This window comes from Dendrobates tinctorius, unplaced genomic scaffold (assembly GCF_039654945.1).
Source record: "Dendrobates tinctorius isolate UK_male_01 unplaced genomic scaffold, ASM3965494v1 ptg000237l, whole genome shotgun sequence".
In the NCBI taxonomy this organism is placed as follows: Eukaryota; Metazoa; Chordata; class Amphibia; order Anura; family Dendrobatidae; genus Dendrobates; species Dendrobates tinctorius.
Genome location: NW_027361904.1, coordinates 1125148 through 1138471, shown reverse-complemented (window position 1 = coordinate 1138471; position 13324 = coordinate 1125148). Strand labels below are relative to the sequence as shown.

The window sequence follows — 13324 nt, the reverse complement described above, 5'->3', positions numbered from 1 at the left end:
AAAGGACAGTAGGATCCAGCCCCCAGAATGTCCACTTGCTTTGGGGGTGAGTGGGAAAATAGTGTGGGATTTGGTCCACCCTCTGCTTGATAAAGGTTACCATCTGTACGTTGATAACTTTTATACAAGCATCACACTATTTCAATCCCTCTCTGCCAGAGCTACCGTCGCTTGCGGTACCGTGCGCAGAAACCAGAGGGGTCTCCCTTTGCCCCAAATTGAGCAGCCTCTCCGAAAGGGTGAGACTCGAGCCCAATGTAGCGGCAACATGCTTGTGGTCAAGTTCAAAGACAAAAGAGATGTCTTTGTCTTGACCACAATCCATGGTCCCGGCACCACGGCCACCACCATTCGAGGTACCCCAGTACCGGTCCACAAACCGGACTGTGTCCTGGCGTACAACCATCACATGGGGGGGTTGATCTTTCTGATCAAGTCCTCCAGCCCTATAGTGCCATGCGGAAAACGAAGGTGTGGTACAAAAAACTGGCTGTGTACCTCGTACAAATGGCACTGTATAACGCATGCGTGCTATCACGATGTGCAGGCCAGAACCACTCCTTCCTTGATTTCCAGGAGGCGGTGATAAAGGCCATGATTTTTGGAGAGGAGGACGGAGCGCGCCCCAGCACCCCTGGAACTCAAGTTTCCCGTATGGTACCAGGGCAACATTTTCCCCGTGAGGAGAGGAAAATAAAAACGGTGCCGGGTATGCTATAAAAGGGGGACAAGAAGGGAAACTCGTTTCCAATGTGAAACGTGTCCCGACAAACCTGGACTGTGTTTGAATGAATGCTTCAGAATTCATCACACGTCCATGGACTAAACACATCCTGACACTCCACTACAGAACTCACCCACACCAGCCTGACATACACAACACCACACCACACACACCAACCTGACGTACACCACACCACACACACCAACCTGACGTACACTACACCACACACACCAACCTGATGTAGTATCAGGTTGGTATGTGTGGCGTAGTGTACGTCAGGTTGGTGTGTGTGTGTGTGGCGTAGTGTACATCAGGTTGGTGTGTGTGTGTGGTGTGTACTACACCACACACACCAACCTGACGTACACTACACCACACACCAACCTGACGTACACTACGCCACACACACCAACCTGATGTATCAGATTGGTATGTGTGGCGTAGTGTATGTCAGGTTGGTGTGTGTGTGTGGCATAGTGTACGTCAGGTTGGTGTGTGTGTGGTGTATACTATACCACACACACCAACCTGACGTACACCACACCACACACCAACCTGATGTACACTACGCCACACACACCAACCTGATGTAGTGTCAGGTTGGTATGTGTGGCGTAGTGTACGTCAGGTTGGTGTGTGGTGTATACTATACCACACACACCAACCTGACGTACACTACACCACACCAACCTGACGTACACTACGCCACACACACCAACCTGATGTAGTGTCAGGTTGGTATGTGTGGCGTAGTGTACGTCAGGTTGGTGTGTGTGTGGCGTAGTGTACGTCAGGTTGGTGTGTGTGTGTGGTGTGTACTACACCACACACACCAACCTGACGTACACTACACCACACACCAACCTGACGTACACCACGCCACACACACCAACCTGATGTAGTGTCAGGTTGGTATGTGTGGCGAAGTGTACGTCAGGTTGGTGTGTGTGTGTGTGGCGTAGTGTACGTCAGGTTGGTGTGTGTGTGGTGTATACTATAACACACACAACAACCTGACGTACACTACACTACACCACACCAACCTGACGCACACTACGCCACACACACCAACCTGATGTAGTGTCAGGTTGGTATGTGTGGCGAAGTGTACGTCAGGTTGGTGTGTGTGTGGCGTAGTGTACGTCAGGTTGGTGGGTGTGTGGTGCATACCCTACCACACACACCAACCTGACGTACACTACATACTTTCCATAAGCGACCTGGTGTCCGCTAATGTTTGGAGCTAACTTTCCATTCAAAAAGTCAAATGGCGCTCCTTCCCTCTAGGGCCCTGCCGTGCGCCCAAACAGTGGTTTATGACTACATATGAGGTATCAGTGTACTCAGGAGAAATTGCCCAACAAATTTTAGGATCCATTTAATCCTGTTGCCCATGAAAAAATGTAGGCAAAAAGAATTTTTTTGTGGAAAAAAAAAAGTACTTTTTCATTTTTACAGATCAATTTGTGAATTACCTGGGGGTTCAAAGTGCTCACTATGCATCTAGATAAGTTCGTTGGGGTGTCTAGTTTCCAAAATGGGGTCACTTGTGGGGGTACTCCAATGTTTAGGCACACAGGGGCAGTCCAAACACGACATGGTGTCCGCTAACTATTGGAGCTAATTTTCCATTCCAAAAGTCAAATGGTGCTCCTTCCCTCCAGGACCCTGCCGTGCGCCCAAACAGTGGTTTATGACCACATATGAGGTATCAGTGTACTGAGGAGAAATTGCCCAACAAATTTTAGGATCCATTTTATCCTGTTGCCCATGAAAAAATGTAGGCAAAAAGAAATTTTTGGTGAAAAAAAAAAGTACTTTTTCATTTTTACAGATCAATTTGTGAAGTACCTGGGGGTTCAAAGTGCTCACTATGTATCTAGATAAGTTCCTTTGGGTGTCTAGTTTCCAAAATGGGGTCACTTGTGGGGGTACTCCATTGTTTAGGCACACAGGGGCTCTCCAAACACGACATGGTGTCCGCTAACTATTGGAGCTAATTTTCCATTCCAAAAGTCAAATGGCGCTCCTTCCCTTCAGGGCCCTGCCGTGCGCCCAAACAGTGGTTTATGACTACATATGAGGTATCAGTGTACTCAGGAGAAATTGCTCAACAAATTTTAGGATCCATTTTATCCTGTTGCCCAGGTGAAAATGAAAACATTGATGCTAAAAAAAAAATTTTGTTGGAAAAATTAAAATGTCCTTTTTTTCCTTCCACGTTGCTTTAGTTCCTGTGAAGCACCTGAAGGGTTAATAATCTTCTTAAATGTAGTTTTGAGTAGCTTGAGGGGTGCAGTTTTTAGAATGGTGTCACTTTTGGTTATTTTCTGCCATATAGACCCCTCAAAGTGACTTTAAATGTGAGGTGGTCCCTAAAAAAAATGGTTTTGTAAATTTTGTTGTAAAAATGAGAAATCACTGGTTAACTTTTAACCCTTATAACTTCCTAACAAAAAAAAATGTTGTTTCCAAAATTGTGCTGATGTAAAGTAGACATGTTGGAAATGTTATTTATTAACTAGTTTGTGTCACATAACTCTCTGGTTTAACAGAATAAAAATTAAAAAATTTAAAATTGCAAAATTTTCAAAATTTTCGCTAAATTTCCATTTTTTTCACAAATAAACGCAAAAATTTTCAACCTAAATTTACCACTAACATGAAGCCCAATATGTCACGAAAAAACAATCTCAGAATCGCTAGGATGCGTTGAAGCGTTCCTGAGTTATTACCTCATAAAGGGACACTGGTCAGAAATGCAAAAAATGGCCAGGTCATTAAGGTCAAAATAGGCTGGGTCACGAAGGGGTTAAGTAAAGTAAAAAAGTAGAAAACTGTAGGCTTTTTTTTACATGGCCATACTTGCTTACTGTCTTCAACACAGAAGTTGAAAACCGCAACAAAAAAGCCTGTTATCATAACATTGTGACCTAGTGGTCCTTGCTGTGAGATTGTGATCCATTGTGCAACCAAATATTTTAGGCCAGAAATAAATTAATACTATTCAATTGTAATGTCATAAAAAGTCAGTACAATTGTTGAGTTTCTATTACTAAAATAATATAATCAGTTTTATTCTTTGCAGATGACTGTATCGGAAGCTCAGAGGAAGATCCAATATCTTCAGATGTTAATGCAGATGATTATAGTGTCATTCAATATGGATGTGAGAAAAATGGCGATATTGAAGATATACCCTCCGCCCCTCATATCCAAAATGTATCATCTGATCCTGTTAAACAGATCCGATCTCCTGATTCATCACAGACTATAAATCAAAATACAAGTGACAGATCGGGTGTAAAACTTCACAAAGTTCCCAAAGGGAAAAAGCCACATATGTGTTCAGAATGTGGGAAATGTTTTTCTCATAAAGCATTTTTGGATAGACATCATAGAATTCACACAGGGGTGAAGCCATTTTCATGTTTAGATTGTGGGAAATGTTTTACCCAAAAATCAGCTCTTATTAAACATCAAATGATTCACACAGGGGAGAAGCCATATTCATGTCAGGAATGTGGAAGATGCTTTACTGATAAAGCATCTCATGTTAGACATGAGAGAACTCACACTGAAGGAAAGCCGTATTCATGTTCAGAATGTGGGAAATGTTTTGAACAGAAATCGCATCTGAATAGACATCATAGAAGACACACAGGGGAGAAGCCATTTTCATGTCAGGAATGTGGAAAATGCTTTGCTAATAAAACATGTCTTGTTAGACATAAGAGAATTCACACAGAAGAAAAACCGTATTCATGTTCAGAATGTGGGATCAGTTTTAACGAGAAGCATAGTCTTATTGGACATCAAAGAATTCATACAGGGGAGAAGCCGTATTCATGTTCAGAATGTGGAAAATGTTTTACTATAAAATCAGTTTTGAATAGACATCAAAGAAATCACAAAGGGGAAAAGCCATATTCATGTTCAGAATGTGGGAAAAGTTTTCAACTGAAACATGTTCTTATTAATCATCAGATAATTCACACAAGGTAGAAGCCATTTTCATGTTCATAATGTGGAAAATGCTTTACCAATAAATCAGATCTTGTTATAGTCGAAGGAATTCACACAGGGAGAAACCGGCTTCATGTTTAGAATGTGGAAAAACATTCACTGTTAGATGAGATCTTGTTAACCCCCGGAGTTTTTGTCTGTTTTTGCGTTTTCATTTTTTGCTCCCCTTCTCAGAGCCATAACTTTTTTATTTTCTGTCAATCTGGCCGTATGAGGGCTTGTTTTTGGGGGGACGAGTTGTACTTTCGAAAGAGACCATTGGTTTTAGCATGTCGTGTACTGGAAAACAGGAAAAAAGTGCCGTGAAATTGCAAAAAAAAAAGTGCAATCCCACACTAGTTTTTTGTTTGGCTTTTTTGTTAGGTTCACTAAATGCTAAAACTGACCTGCCATTATGATTTTACAGGTCATTGCAAGTTCATAGACACCAAACATGTCTGGGCTCTTTTTTGTCTAAGTGGTGAAAAAGAATACCAAACTTTGTTTAAAAAAAAAAACTGCGCCATTTCCTGATACCAGTAGCATCTCCATTTTTCGTGATCTCGGGTTGGGTGAGGGCTTATTTTTTGCATGCCCAATGTCGGTAAGGTGTTCAACATCAGAGAAAGCCACTTTCAAGTTCAGAATGTGGAAAACTTTATAGCTTTAAATCAACTCTGACTGAACATCAAAGAATTCACGCAGGGATGAAGCCATTTTTATGTTTTACTTGAGAGACTAATCAGAGCATATAGACAAGTCAGTATGGGATTTCAGCTGATTCTTTCTGTGAAGTAAAACTTTTCCCTGCCTGTTTCCAAAGAATTTGAGTGCTGCAAGTGTATGTTTAATTCTTAACTTAAGTGCCTTTTACACATAGCGATATCGATAAAGTGTCACCGATTTTGTGACGCAACAGTGATATCGGTAGCGATATCGCTACATGTGACACTTACCTCCGACCCGATTCCCCTGCTGGCTATGGTTGATCGTGCGAGATCGTCCTGGTCCATTTCTCGTCGTCGGCTTCCTGCTGGTGCCGACGAGCGACTCCATGGACGCGGGAGGAAGTCGTCATCAGAGCTGCGGTCTGACAGGTAAGTAACGACCGCCGACTGCTGCTGCATCGCTGGTGAGATCTGCCTGTGTGGCAGCTCACTAGCGACCATTTAGCGATGCACCAGCGATCCTGACCGGGTCGTATCATTGTCGGGATCGCTGGTGCATCGCTAAATGTAACGGGACCTTTAGTGTGATCAAAGTGACCTTGGCAAGTATAAAGACAAAAGGAAATCACTCCCTCTTATCTCCCCATTGGCTACATGCTGAGTTATCTCAGAATGCCCCTACTACATATATTGTACAGAAGATCTTGTGTTCAAGTCCCCTTGTAGGACCAATAAATATTGTAAAATAAAAATTTAAAATGTTTAAAAACATAAAATAAATTATTTTTTTCAGAATAAAAAGTAATTTATTCTAATAAAAAATCTTATAAACTTTGTTTATATATATAATGTATATATATTTGTGTGTGTATTGTGATAGAGGGGCTCACTTGGCTGGACACAGAGGTGTAACGGAACACTACCTTTAAGAACGTGCTCGGTTTATTAAAGGCAGCATAAACCAAGCTGGGAAAAAGTAATCATGGCCCTCTGGGCAAAACAGAAAACAAAAACCACAGTCCTTCTAGCAGGGATCAGCCCGCTCATGAATAGCAATGTCCATGATTCAGGTCCTTAACATACCACATGGGCACAAATACTTTCCTGAAGTGTTGGAATCAGAGGACCATTTGACCATCGTTGACTTTGTGCACTTGAGATGATCAGTGAGGGGGGCGGCTATCATGACGAAATTCGAGATAAATCACCAATAATATCCTACAATTCCCAGAAATGACCTAATCTGCTTTTTTAGACCGGTTGTGGCCACTTTTGGATTGCCTATTACTTTGTCTATTTGTGGCTTTATCTCACCCTTTCCAATGATGTAGCCAAGCGTCTTTCCCGAGGGCGCACTTCTTTGGGTTTATGGTAAACCATGCCTTCCCCAGTGCATTGAGTACCACCTGGACCTTCTGCAGGTGACTTCCCCATACTTCTTGTGAGGGACTAGTATCCAGTCCATAGCCGTCTGGAAGGTAGCTGAGGCTCCTTGTAGTCTGAACGGCATCCGTGTATATTAAAAGCAACCATCCGGTGTAGAGTAGGCTGTCTTCTCCTTGGCACTTGGAGACAGGAGAATTTGCCAGTAGCCTTTCTTCAGGTTCAGGGTGATGATGTATCTGGCTGACTCTAGCCTCGCAATAAGCTCATTGACCCGGGGCATCGGCTACGTATAGAATTTGGACACCTCATTGAGCTTCCTGTAATCGTTACAGAAGCGCCACTCCATTCAGTTTCGGCACAAGGCCAATATTATTATTACTATTATTTATTTATATATAAAGCACCATTGGTTCCATGGTGCTGTACATGAGAAGGGGTTACATACGAATTACAGATATAATAATAATAAATTTTATTTTTATAGCGCCGACATATTCCGCAGCACTTTACATTTCAGAGGGGATTTGTACAGACAATAGACATTACAGCATAACAATAATCACATACAGTAGATTATAACAAATACCAAGAGGAGTGAGGGCCCTGCTCGCAAGCTTACAGTCTATGAGGAAAGAGGGAGACACGAAAGGTGGGTGGTAACAGTTGCCCTGATTGTATGGACCAGCCATAATGTTAAGTGTGTAACAGTACAGACACAGAGGGCTAATGGATGCATAAAGCATGTGGGAACATGATGCTGGGAACCTGGTTATGGTAAAATTTTTGGCTCTGCCACACAGGGATAGGTTAGGTTAATGTGTTGAGGCGATAGGCCAGTCTGAATAAATGCGTTTTCAGGACACGCTTAAAATTGTGGGGACTGGGGACTAATCGTATTGACCTGGGAAGTGCATTCCAAAGAATTGGCGCGGCACGTGTAAAGTCTTGGAGACGGGAGTGGGAGGTTCTGACTATTGAGGATACTAACCTCAGGTCATCAGCAGAACGGAGGGCGCGGGTAGGCAGATATCACAGTAAACAAACTAACAATCACAGACTGATATAGAGGGGAGAGAGGACCCTGCCCTTTCGGGCTTACATGCTACAAGATGGTGGGGAAGGAGACAGGTTGGGGGGTTGTAGCAGCTCCAGTGATTATGAGGCGGTAGCTCCAGTAGTGGTGAGGAGGCAGCGGGGATCATTGCAGGCTGTAGGCTATCCTGAAGAGGTGGGTTTTCAGGTTCTGTCTGAAGGATCCAAGTGTGGATGATAGCCGGACTTGTTGGGGCAGGAAATTCCAGAGGATGGGGGCTATTCGGGAGAAGTCTTGGAGGCGGTTGGGTGAGGAGCGAATAAGTGTGGAGGATAGGAGGTCTTGGGAGGACCGGAGATGTATGGAGGAGACAGGTTGTAGATGGCCTTGTAGGTCAGTATTAGTAATTTGAATTGGATGCGCTGAGGGAATGGGAGCCAGTGAAGAGATTTGCAGAGGGGAGAAGCGGAGGAGTAGCGAGGAGAGAGATGAATTATTCGGGTGGCAGAGTTGATGGACTGGAGAGATGCAAGAGTGTTAGCAGGGAGGCCACAGAAAAGGATGTTGCAGTAGTCGAGGCGGGAGATGAGGGCATGCACAAGTAGTTTAGTAGATTGAGGGTTGAGGAAGGGACGGATTCTGGAAATATTATTGAGCTGGAGGCAACAGGAGGTGGAGAGAACTTGGATGTGTGGTTTGAAGGACAGGGCAGAGTCAAGGGTTACTCCGAGGCAACGGACCTCCGGTACGGGGGAAAGAGTGATGTCAATTGTTATAGAAAGGTCGGGTAAGGAAAATCTGTGGGATGGGGGAAAGATGATTAGTTCAGATTTGTCCACATTGAGTTTGAGGAAGCGAGAGGAGGAGGATATGGCTGATAGACACTCTGGGATTCTGGAGAGCAGAGAGGTGACGTCTGGGCCAGAGAGGTAGATCTGAGTATCATCGGCATAAAGGTGGAACTGAAATCCATGGAACTTTATGAGGTGACCCAGGCCAAGTGTATAGATTGAGAAGAGTAGGGGTCCTAGAACAGAGCCTTGGGGGACTCCAACAGAGAGAGGGTGGGATGAGGAGGTAGTGTGGGAGTCGCTGAATGTGCAGTTGGAAAGGTATGAGGAGATCCAGGATAGGGCGAGGTCTTTGATGCCAAAGGAGAAGAGGATTTGTAGTAGGAGGCAGTGGTCAACTGTGTCGAAAGCAGAGGACAGGTCGAGAAGGAGGAGTATAGAGTATTGTCCGATAGCTGTGGCTGTAAGTAGGTCGTTGGTAATTTTGGTCAGGGCTGTCTCAGTGGAATGATGGGGCGGAAGCCAGATTGTAGATTGTCAAAGAGCAAGTTAGATGAGAGGTGAGAGGCAAGTTCAGTGTGGACATGCTGCTCCAGGAGTTTAGAAGCTAATGGGAGCAGCGATATTGGGCGATAGCTGGACATGGCTGTTGGATCGAGGGTTGGCTTTTTAAGGATAGGTGTGATTGTGGCATGTTTGAAAGCAGAAGGGAAAGTACCAGAAGTTAGTGATCGGTTGAAGAGGTGGGTTAGAAATGGGATAAGAGTGGTGGTGATGTTGGGGAGGAGGTGGGATTGGATCGGGTCAAGTGCACAAGTGGTGAGGTGTGATTTGGAGAGAAGATGAGCAAGCTCCCCTTCAGTGATGTTAGATAAGGAGGTTAAGGGGTTTGGGCATTGGTCTGGTATGCAAAGGGGTTGTGGTGGTAAAGACTTGCTGTGTTTGGCCTATCTTGTTTTTGAAGTGTGCGGCAAAGTCCTTGGCAGAGATTAGGAAAGTCGGAGGGGGCAGTGGTGGGCAGAGGAGGGAGTTAAGAGTATTGAACAACTGTTTGGGGTTGTGGGATAAGGAAGATACAAGGGATGTAAAGTAGGCCTGTTTAGCAGAGGTGAGGGCAGATTTGAATGCATGTGTTGCTTGTTTGAGTGCAGTGAAGTCATCTTGCAATTACGTTTTCTTCCAGCGCCGTTCTGCAATTCTGGATGCTTGCCGAAGCTTTTTAGTGATGTTATTGTGCCAGGGTTGTCTATTGATTCGTCACACTCTAAAGCATGACAGGGGCGACCGAGTCGATGGCTGATGCAAGAGTGGCATTGTAGAAAGTAGTGGCAGTGTCGTGGAGTGAAGATATGGAGGACAGTGGTAGAATAGAGTCAGAGAGTGTGTGTGTCTAGATGTGCGAGGTTTCTGCGGGGGTGCTCATGCTGCTGGACATGAGTGACAGGTGAGGAGGACAGGGATGAGAAAGTGAGTAGATCGTGGTCAGAGGAAGAGGGGAGGTGGTGAAGTTAGAAAGAGCAGAGGCGGGTGAAGACCAGGTCTAATGTGTGTCCGTATGTGGGGGTGGCTGAGGAGGACCACTGAGTAAGTCCAAAAGATGAAGTAAGGGACAGGAGTTTGGAGGCAGCTGACCAGTGAGTGTTAATGGGGATGTTGATGTCACCCATGATGATGGTGGGAATGTCAGCAGAGAAGAAGTGAAAGAGCCAGGTAGAAAATTGGTCAATGATGGCAGTGGTCGGGCCCGGAGGTCGGTATACGACGGCCACTTGGAGGTTGGAGGGAGAATAGATGCGGACAGAGTGTACTTCAAAAGAGGGGAGGACAAGGGAGGGAAGAGATGGGATTGGGTTGAAGGTGCAGTTGGAAGAAAGGAGAAGGCCCACTCCGCCATGTCTGTTGCCAGAACGAGGAGTGTGGGTGAAGTGGAGGCCACCGTAACTAAGCGCAGCAGGGGAGGCGGTGTTGGAAGGTGTCAGCCATGTTTCATTGAGGCCAAGGAAGGAAAACTTACGAGAGGTAAAGAGGTTGTAAATCATGGAGTTTATTGCAGAAGGAGCGGGCATTCCAGAATGATCCAGAGAGTGGGAGCAGGGTGGTGGTTGTCATGGGCATGGATTTGAGGTGGGAAAGATTTCTGGTGTTTGTGTTGGTTTTGGAATGATAGAAGGGGTAATTATGGGCTGTGGGGGTCCAGGGTTGGGAGATATGTCGCCAGCAGTGAGGAGAAGCAGAGAGGGAGAGCATGTGGGAGAAGGAGGGTGGGTGGCATGTTTTGTATTTTATTAGGAGAGCTCTGAGGTTGAGGAGCAGTTCAGCAGAGGTCAGGTGGGGAGGCAAGAGGGAAGGAGAGAATCCTATTTGGTTAGCGGGTGCTATGGTTTGTTGATAGCGAAGGAGAGTGAGGATTAATGGAGCCAAAACTGTTAGAGCATATGTCAGCATGGTGAGAGTAATTTAGAAGGCAAAAGAAATTTAGTACATTTATATGCAGCGGTTAGTCGTACCTGCTGGTCACTTCAGGCTCATTTCAGGCATATTTCAGATTTTATCCTTAGAAGACATCTTTGGAATGACAGACAGACCGAGGTAGGTGTAGCACCGGCGCCTCGGTTTACCTCCCAGTCTGCTTCCCGGCGCTGTCCTCCGGAGGCCTCCGCCCCATGTTCCGCGCTGTCTTCTGCTGCTGCTTTCTGGTCTCCAGGCATGGTTTTAAGGGCATGTGCATGCTCCTGGTCTCTTAAAGAGACAGCACACCAATTCCAGAATTACGTCTTAACCAATGGATGAGTGTCTTGCAATATTTCCGGCACCTCTGCCCTTAGGGAGGTGCCTGAGCAGCAAGTGTTTCTTGTTGCTATTCCCAGGTTCCTGTACCAGTGTGCCCTTACTCCGCAAGCATCTTGCTAACGTCGGTTTGTCTCCTCAGAGTGCCTGCCGCGTCTCCCCACATCTCTTTGGACTACACCAGTATTGCACCAATACCTGCCAGCTGCTGCATGTTACCCACTCCTGCTGCCTGCCTTCTACCAAGTTCCATAGCGCCTGCAGTTCCTGCCATTCTGCCTGACCCGTTGGGTCATCTTCCACTTGTGTGGGGTCTAACTGGAGGTAGCACCTTGCGTCCCTTGGGTATTCCAACCTGGCCCTGTTTGAGGGTCTTGCTATGGGTATCTGAGGTTTGCTTAGTAACGCCCAGTGATTTCACAAAAATTTCATTAAACGAATGTTCACTTCACCATCTGTACCTCCGTTTCCATTTGTTAGGCTAGTTTCACATTTGTGGACAGAGGAGCGCGGACTTCCTCCGTGAAGCTCCACCCACTGCCGCACCTCCTCCGGTCAGCTCCGCCTATGGCCGCATACTTCTGCATGCGGCCTGCGTATCCTATTTTTAACTTTGGGTGCGCAGATCATGCGGATGCCTCCACATGCGTCATTTTGACGATGCGGCGAATGCAACATGTTAGAATTTGTTTTGTTTGTCGTATTGTCAAAACGACGCATGCGGAGGCATCCGCATACATTCGCATGGCCTGCGTACCCAATGTTAAAGATAGGTACGCAGGTCGCATGCAGAAGTAGGCGGAGTTGACCGGAGGAGGTGCAGCAGTGGGCAGAGCTTCACGGAGGAAGTCTGCAGCTCCTCCGTCCGCAAATGTGAAACTAGCCTTACAGATTGATCAGGCCACGGAACCCGCTGGCTCGCAAGCACCTCCGTCAGCAGAGCTATGTCAAGAAGTCTCCCGCCTGCGAGACCAGCAGGAGAAGATCACGACCTATCTGCACAATTTGTCTACACTCGTGGACTCAGTGATATACATGGCTTTTTCCATTTCTGCCCAGGTTGTGACCCCCTCAGTGACTGGTTTCCAGGTTTCCAGTTATGCATCAGATAAAGGACTTCGTCTGGCGGCTCCCACTGGTTTGACGGCGATCCCGCCCGGTGCAGGGGTTCATTAATCGGTGCACGCTGCACTTTAAACTCCTGGGTCAGCTGTTTGCATCCGATCGAGCCAAGGTAGCCTTCATTATGTCTCACCTCGCTGGAGACAAATATAGCGTGGCACTACCACAAGGTGCACAAGTAGGTTACCCAGACTGACAAAGGCCGATTGTGGGCCGAAACGTCTTTCTAGGACTGCAAAAAAAGGTAAAAAATAAACTTCATTTGCAAAGGATCATTCAGTTGAGTGCCAAGTTTTTTTTATTATTCACCTCGCTGGAGAGGCTCTTGCTTGGTTGAATCCATTATGGGAGAGAGGGGATCCTCTGGTCAATAACCTCCAGTCTTTCATTAAGGCGTTCTGCAGGACCTTCGACGAGCCCGGTCTTACAACTTTGACAGCTTCCTCCCTTCTTCGCCTACGGCAGGAGGATCTCGCAGTGGCCTAGTACGCTGTTTGGTACCGCACTCTCTCTTCTGAGTTATCCTAGAATGACGAGGCATTGGTGGCTGCCTGCTGAGTGGGTCTGTCTCATAGAATAAAGGACGAGCTGGCTGGACGGGACGTTCCTACATCTCCTGGATTACCTGATATCGCTGGCGACCCAGATTGATCACTGATTTCAAGAGCGCTCCAGGGAGGCTAAGCAAGAGAAGAGACCATGTCGCTTGGCACCCAGTTTCCAGTGGGCCGACTGTTTCTCATAACTCTGCTTCTTCCCCAGAGCCTATGCAAGTTGACCAGGTGGTCTTGGTGAAGCAGTGCCAGGA

At 46.0% G+C, this 13324-nt stretch overlaps 2 protein-coding genes across 2 annotated transcripts in view; both read left to right on the top strand.

The window, feature by feature from the left end:
- The window catches only part of LOC141060492 (uncharacterized), a 118724-nt gene extending 113170 nt beyond the window's left edge, over positions 1-5554 (top strand). Inside the window, 1 exon segment of the mRNA XM_073556755.1 lies at positions 4053-5554. Coding sequence (XP_073412856.1) covers positions 4053-4729 — 677 coding nt within the window. The 3' untranslated portion in view covers positions 4730-5554.
- LOC141060481 (uncharacterized) overlaps positions 1-13324 on the top strand; it is a 242517-nt gene that overhangs the window by 42148 nt on the left and 187045 nt on the right.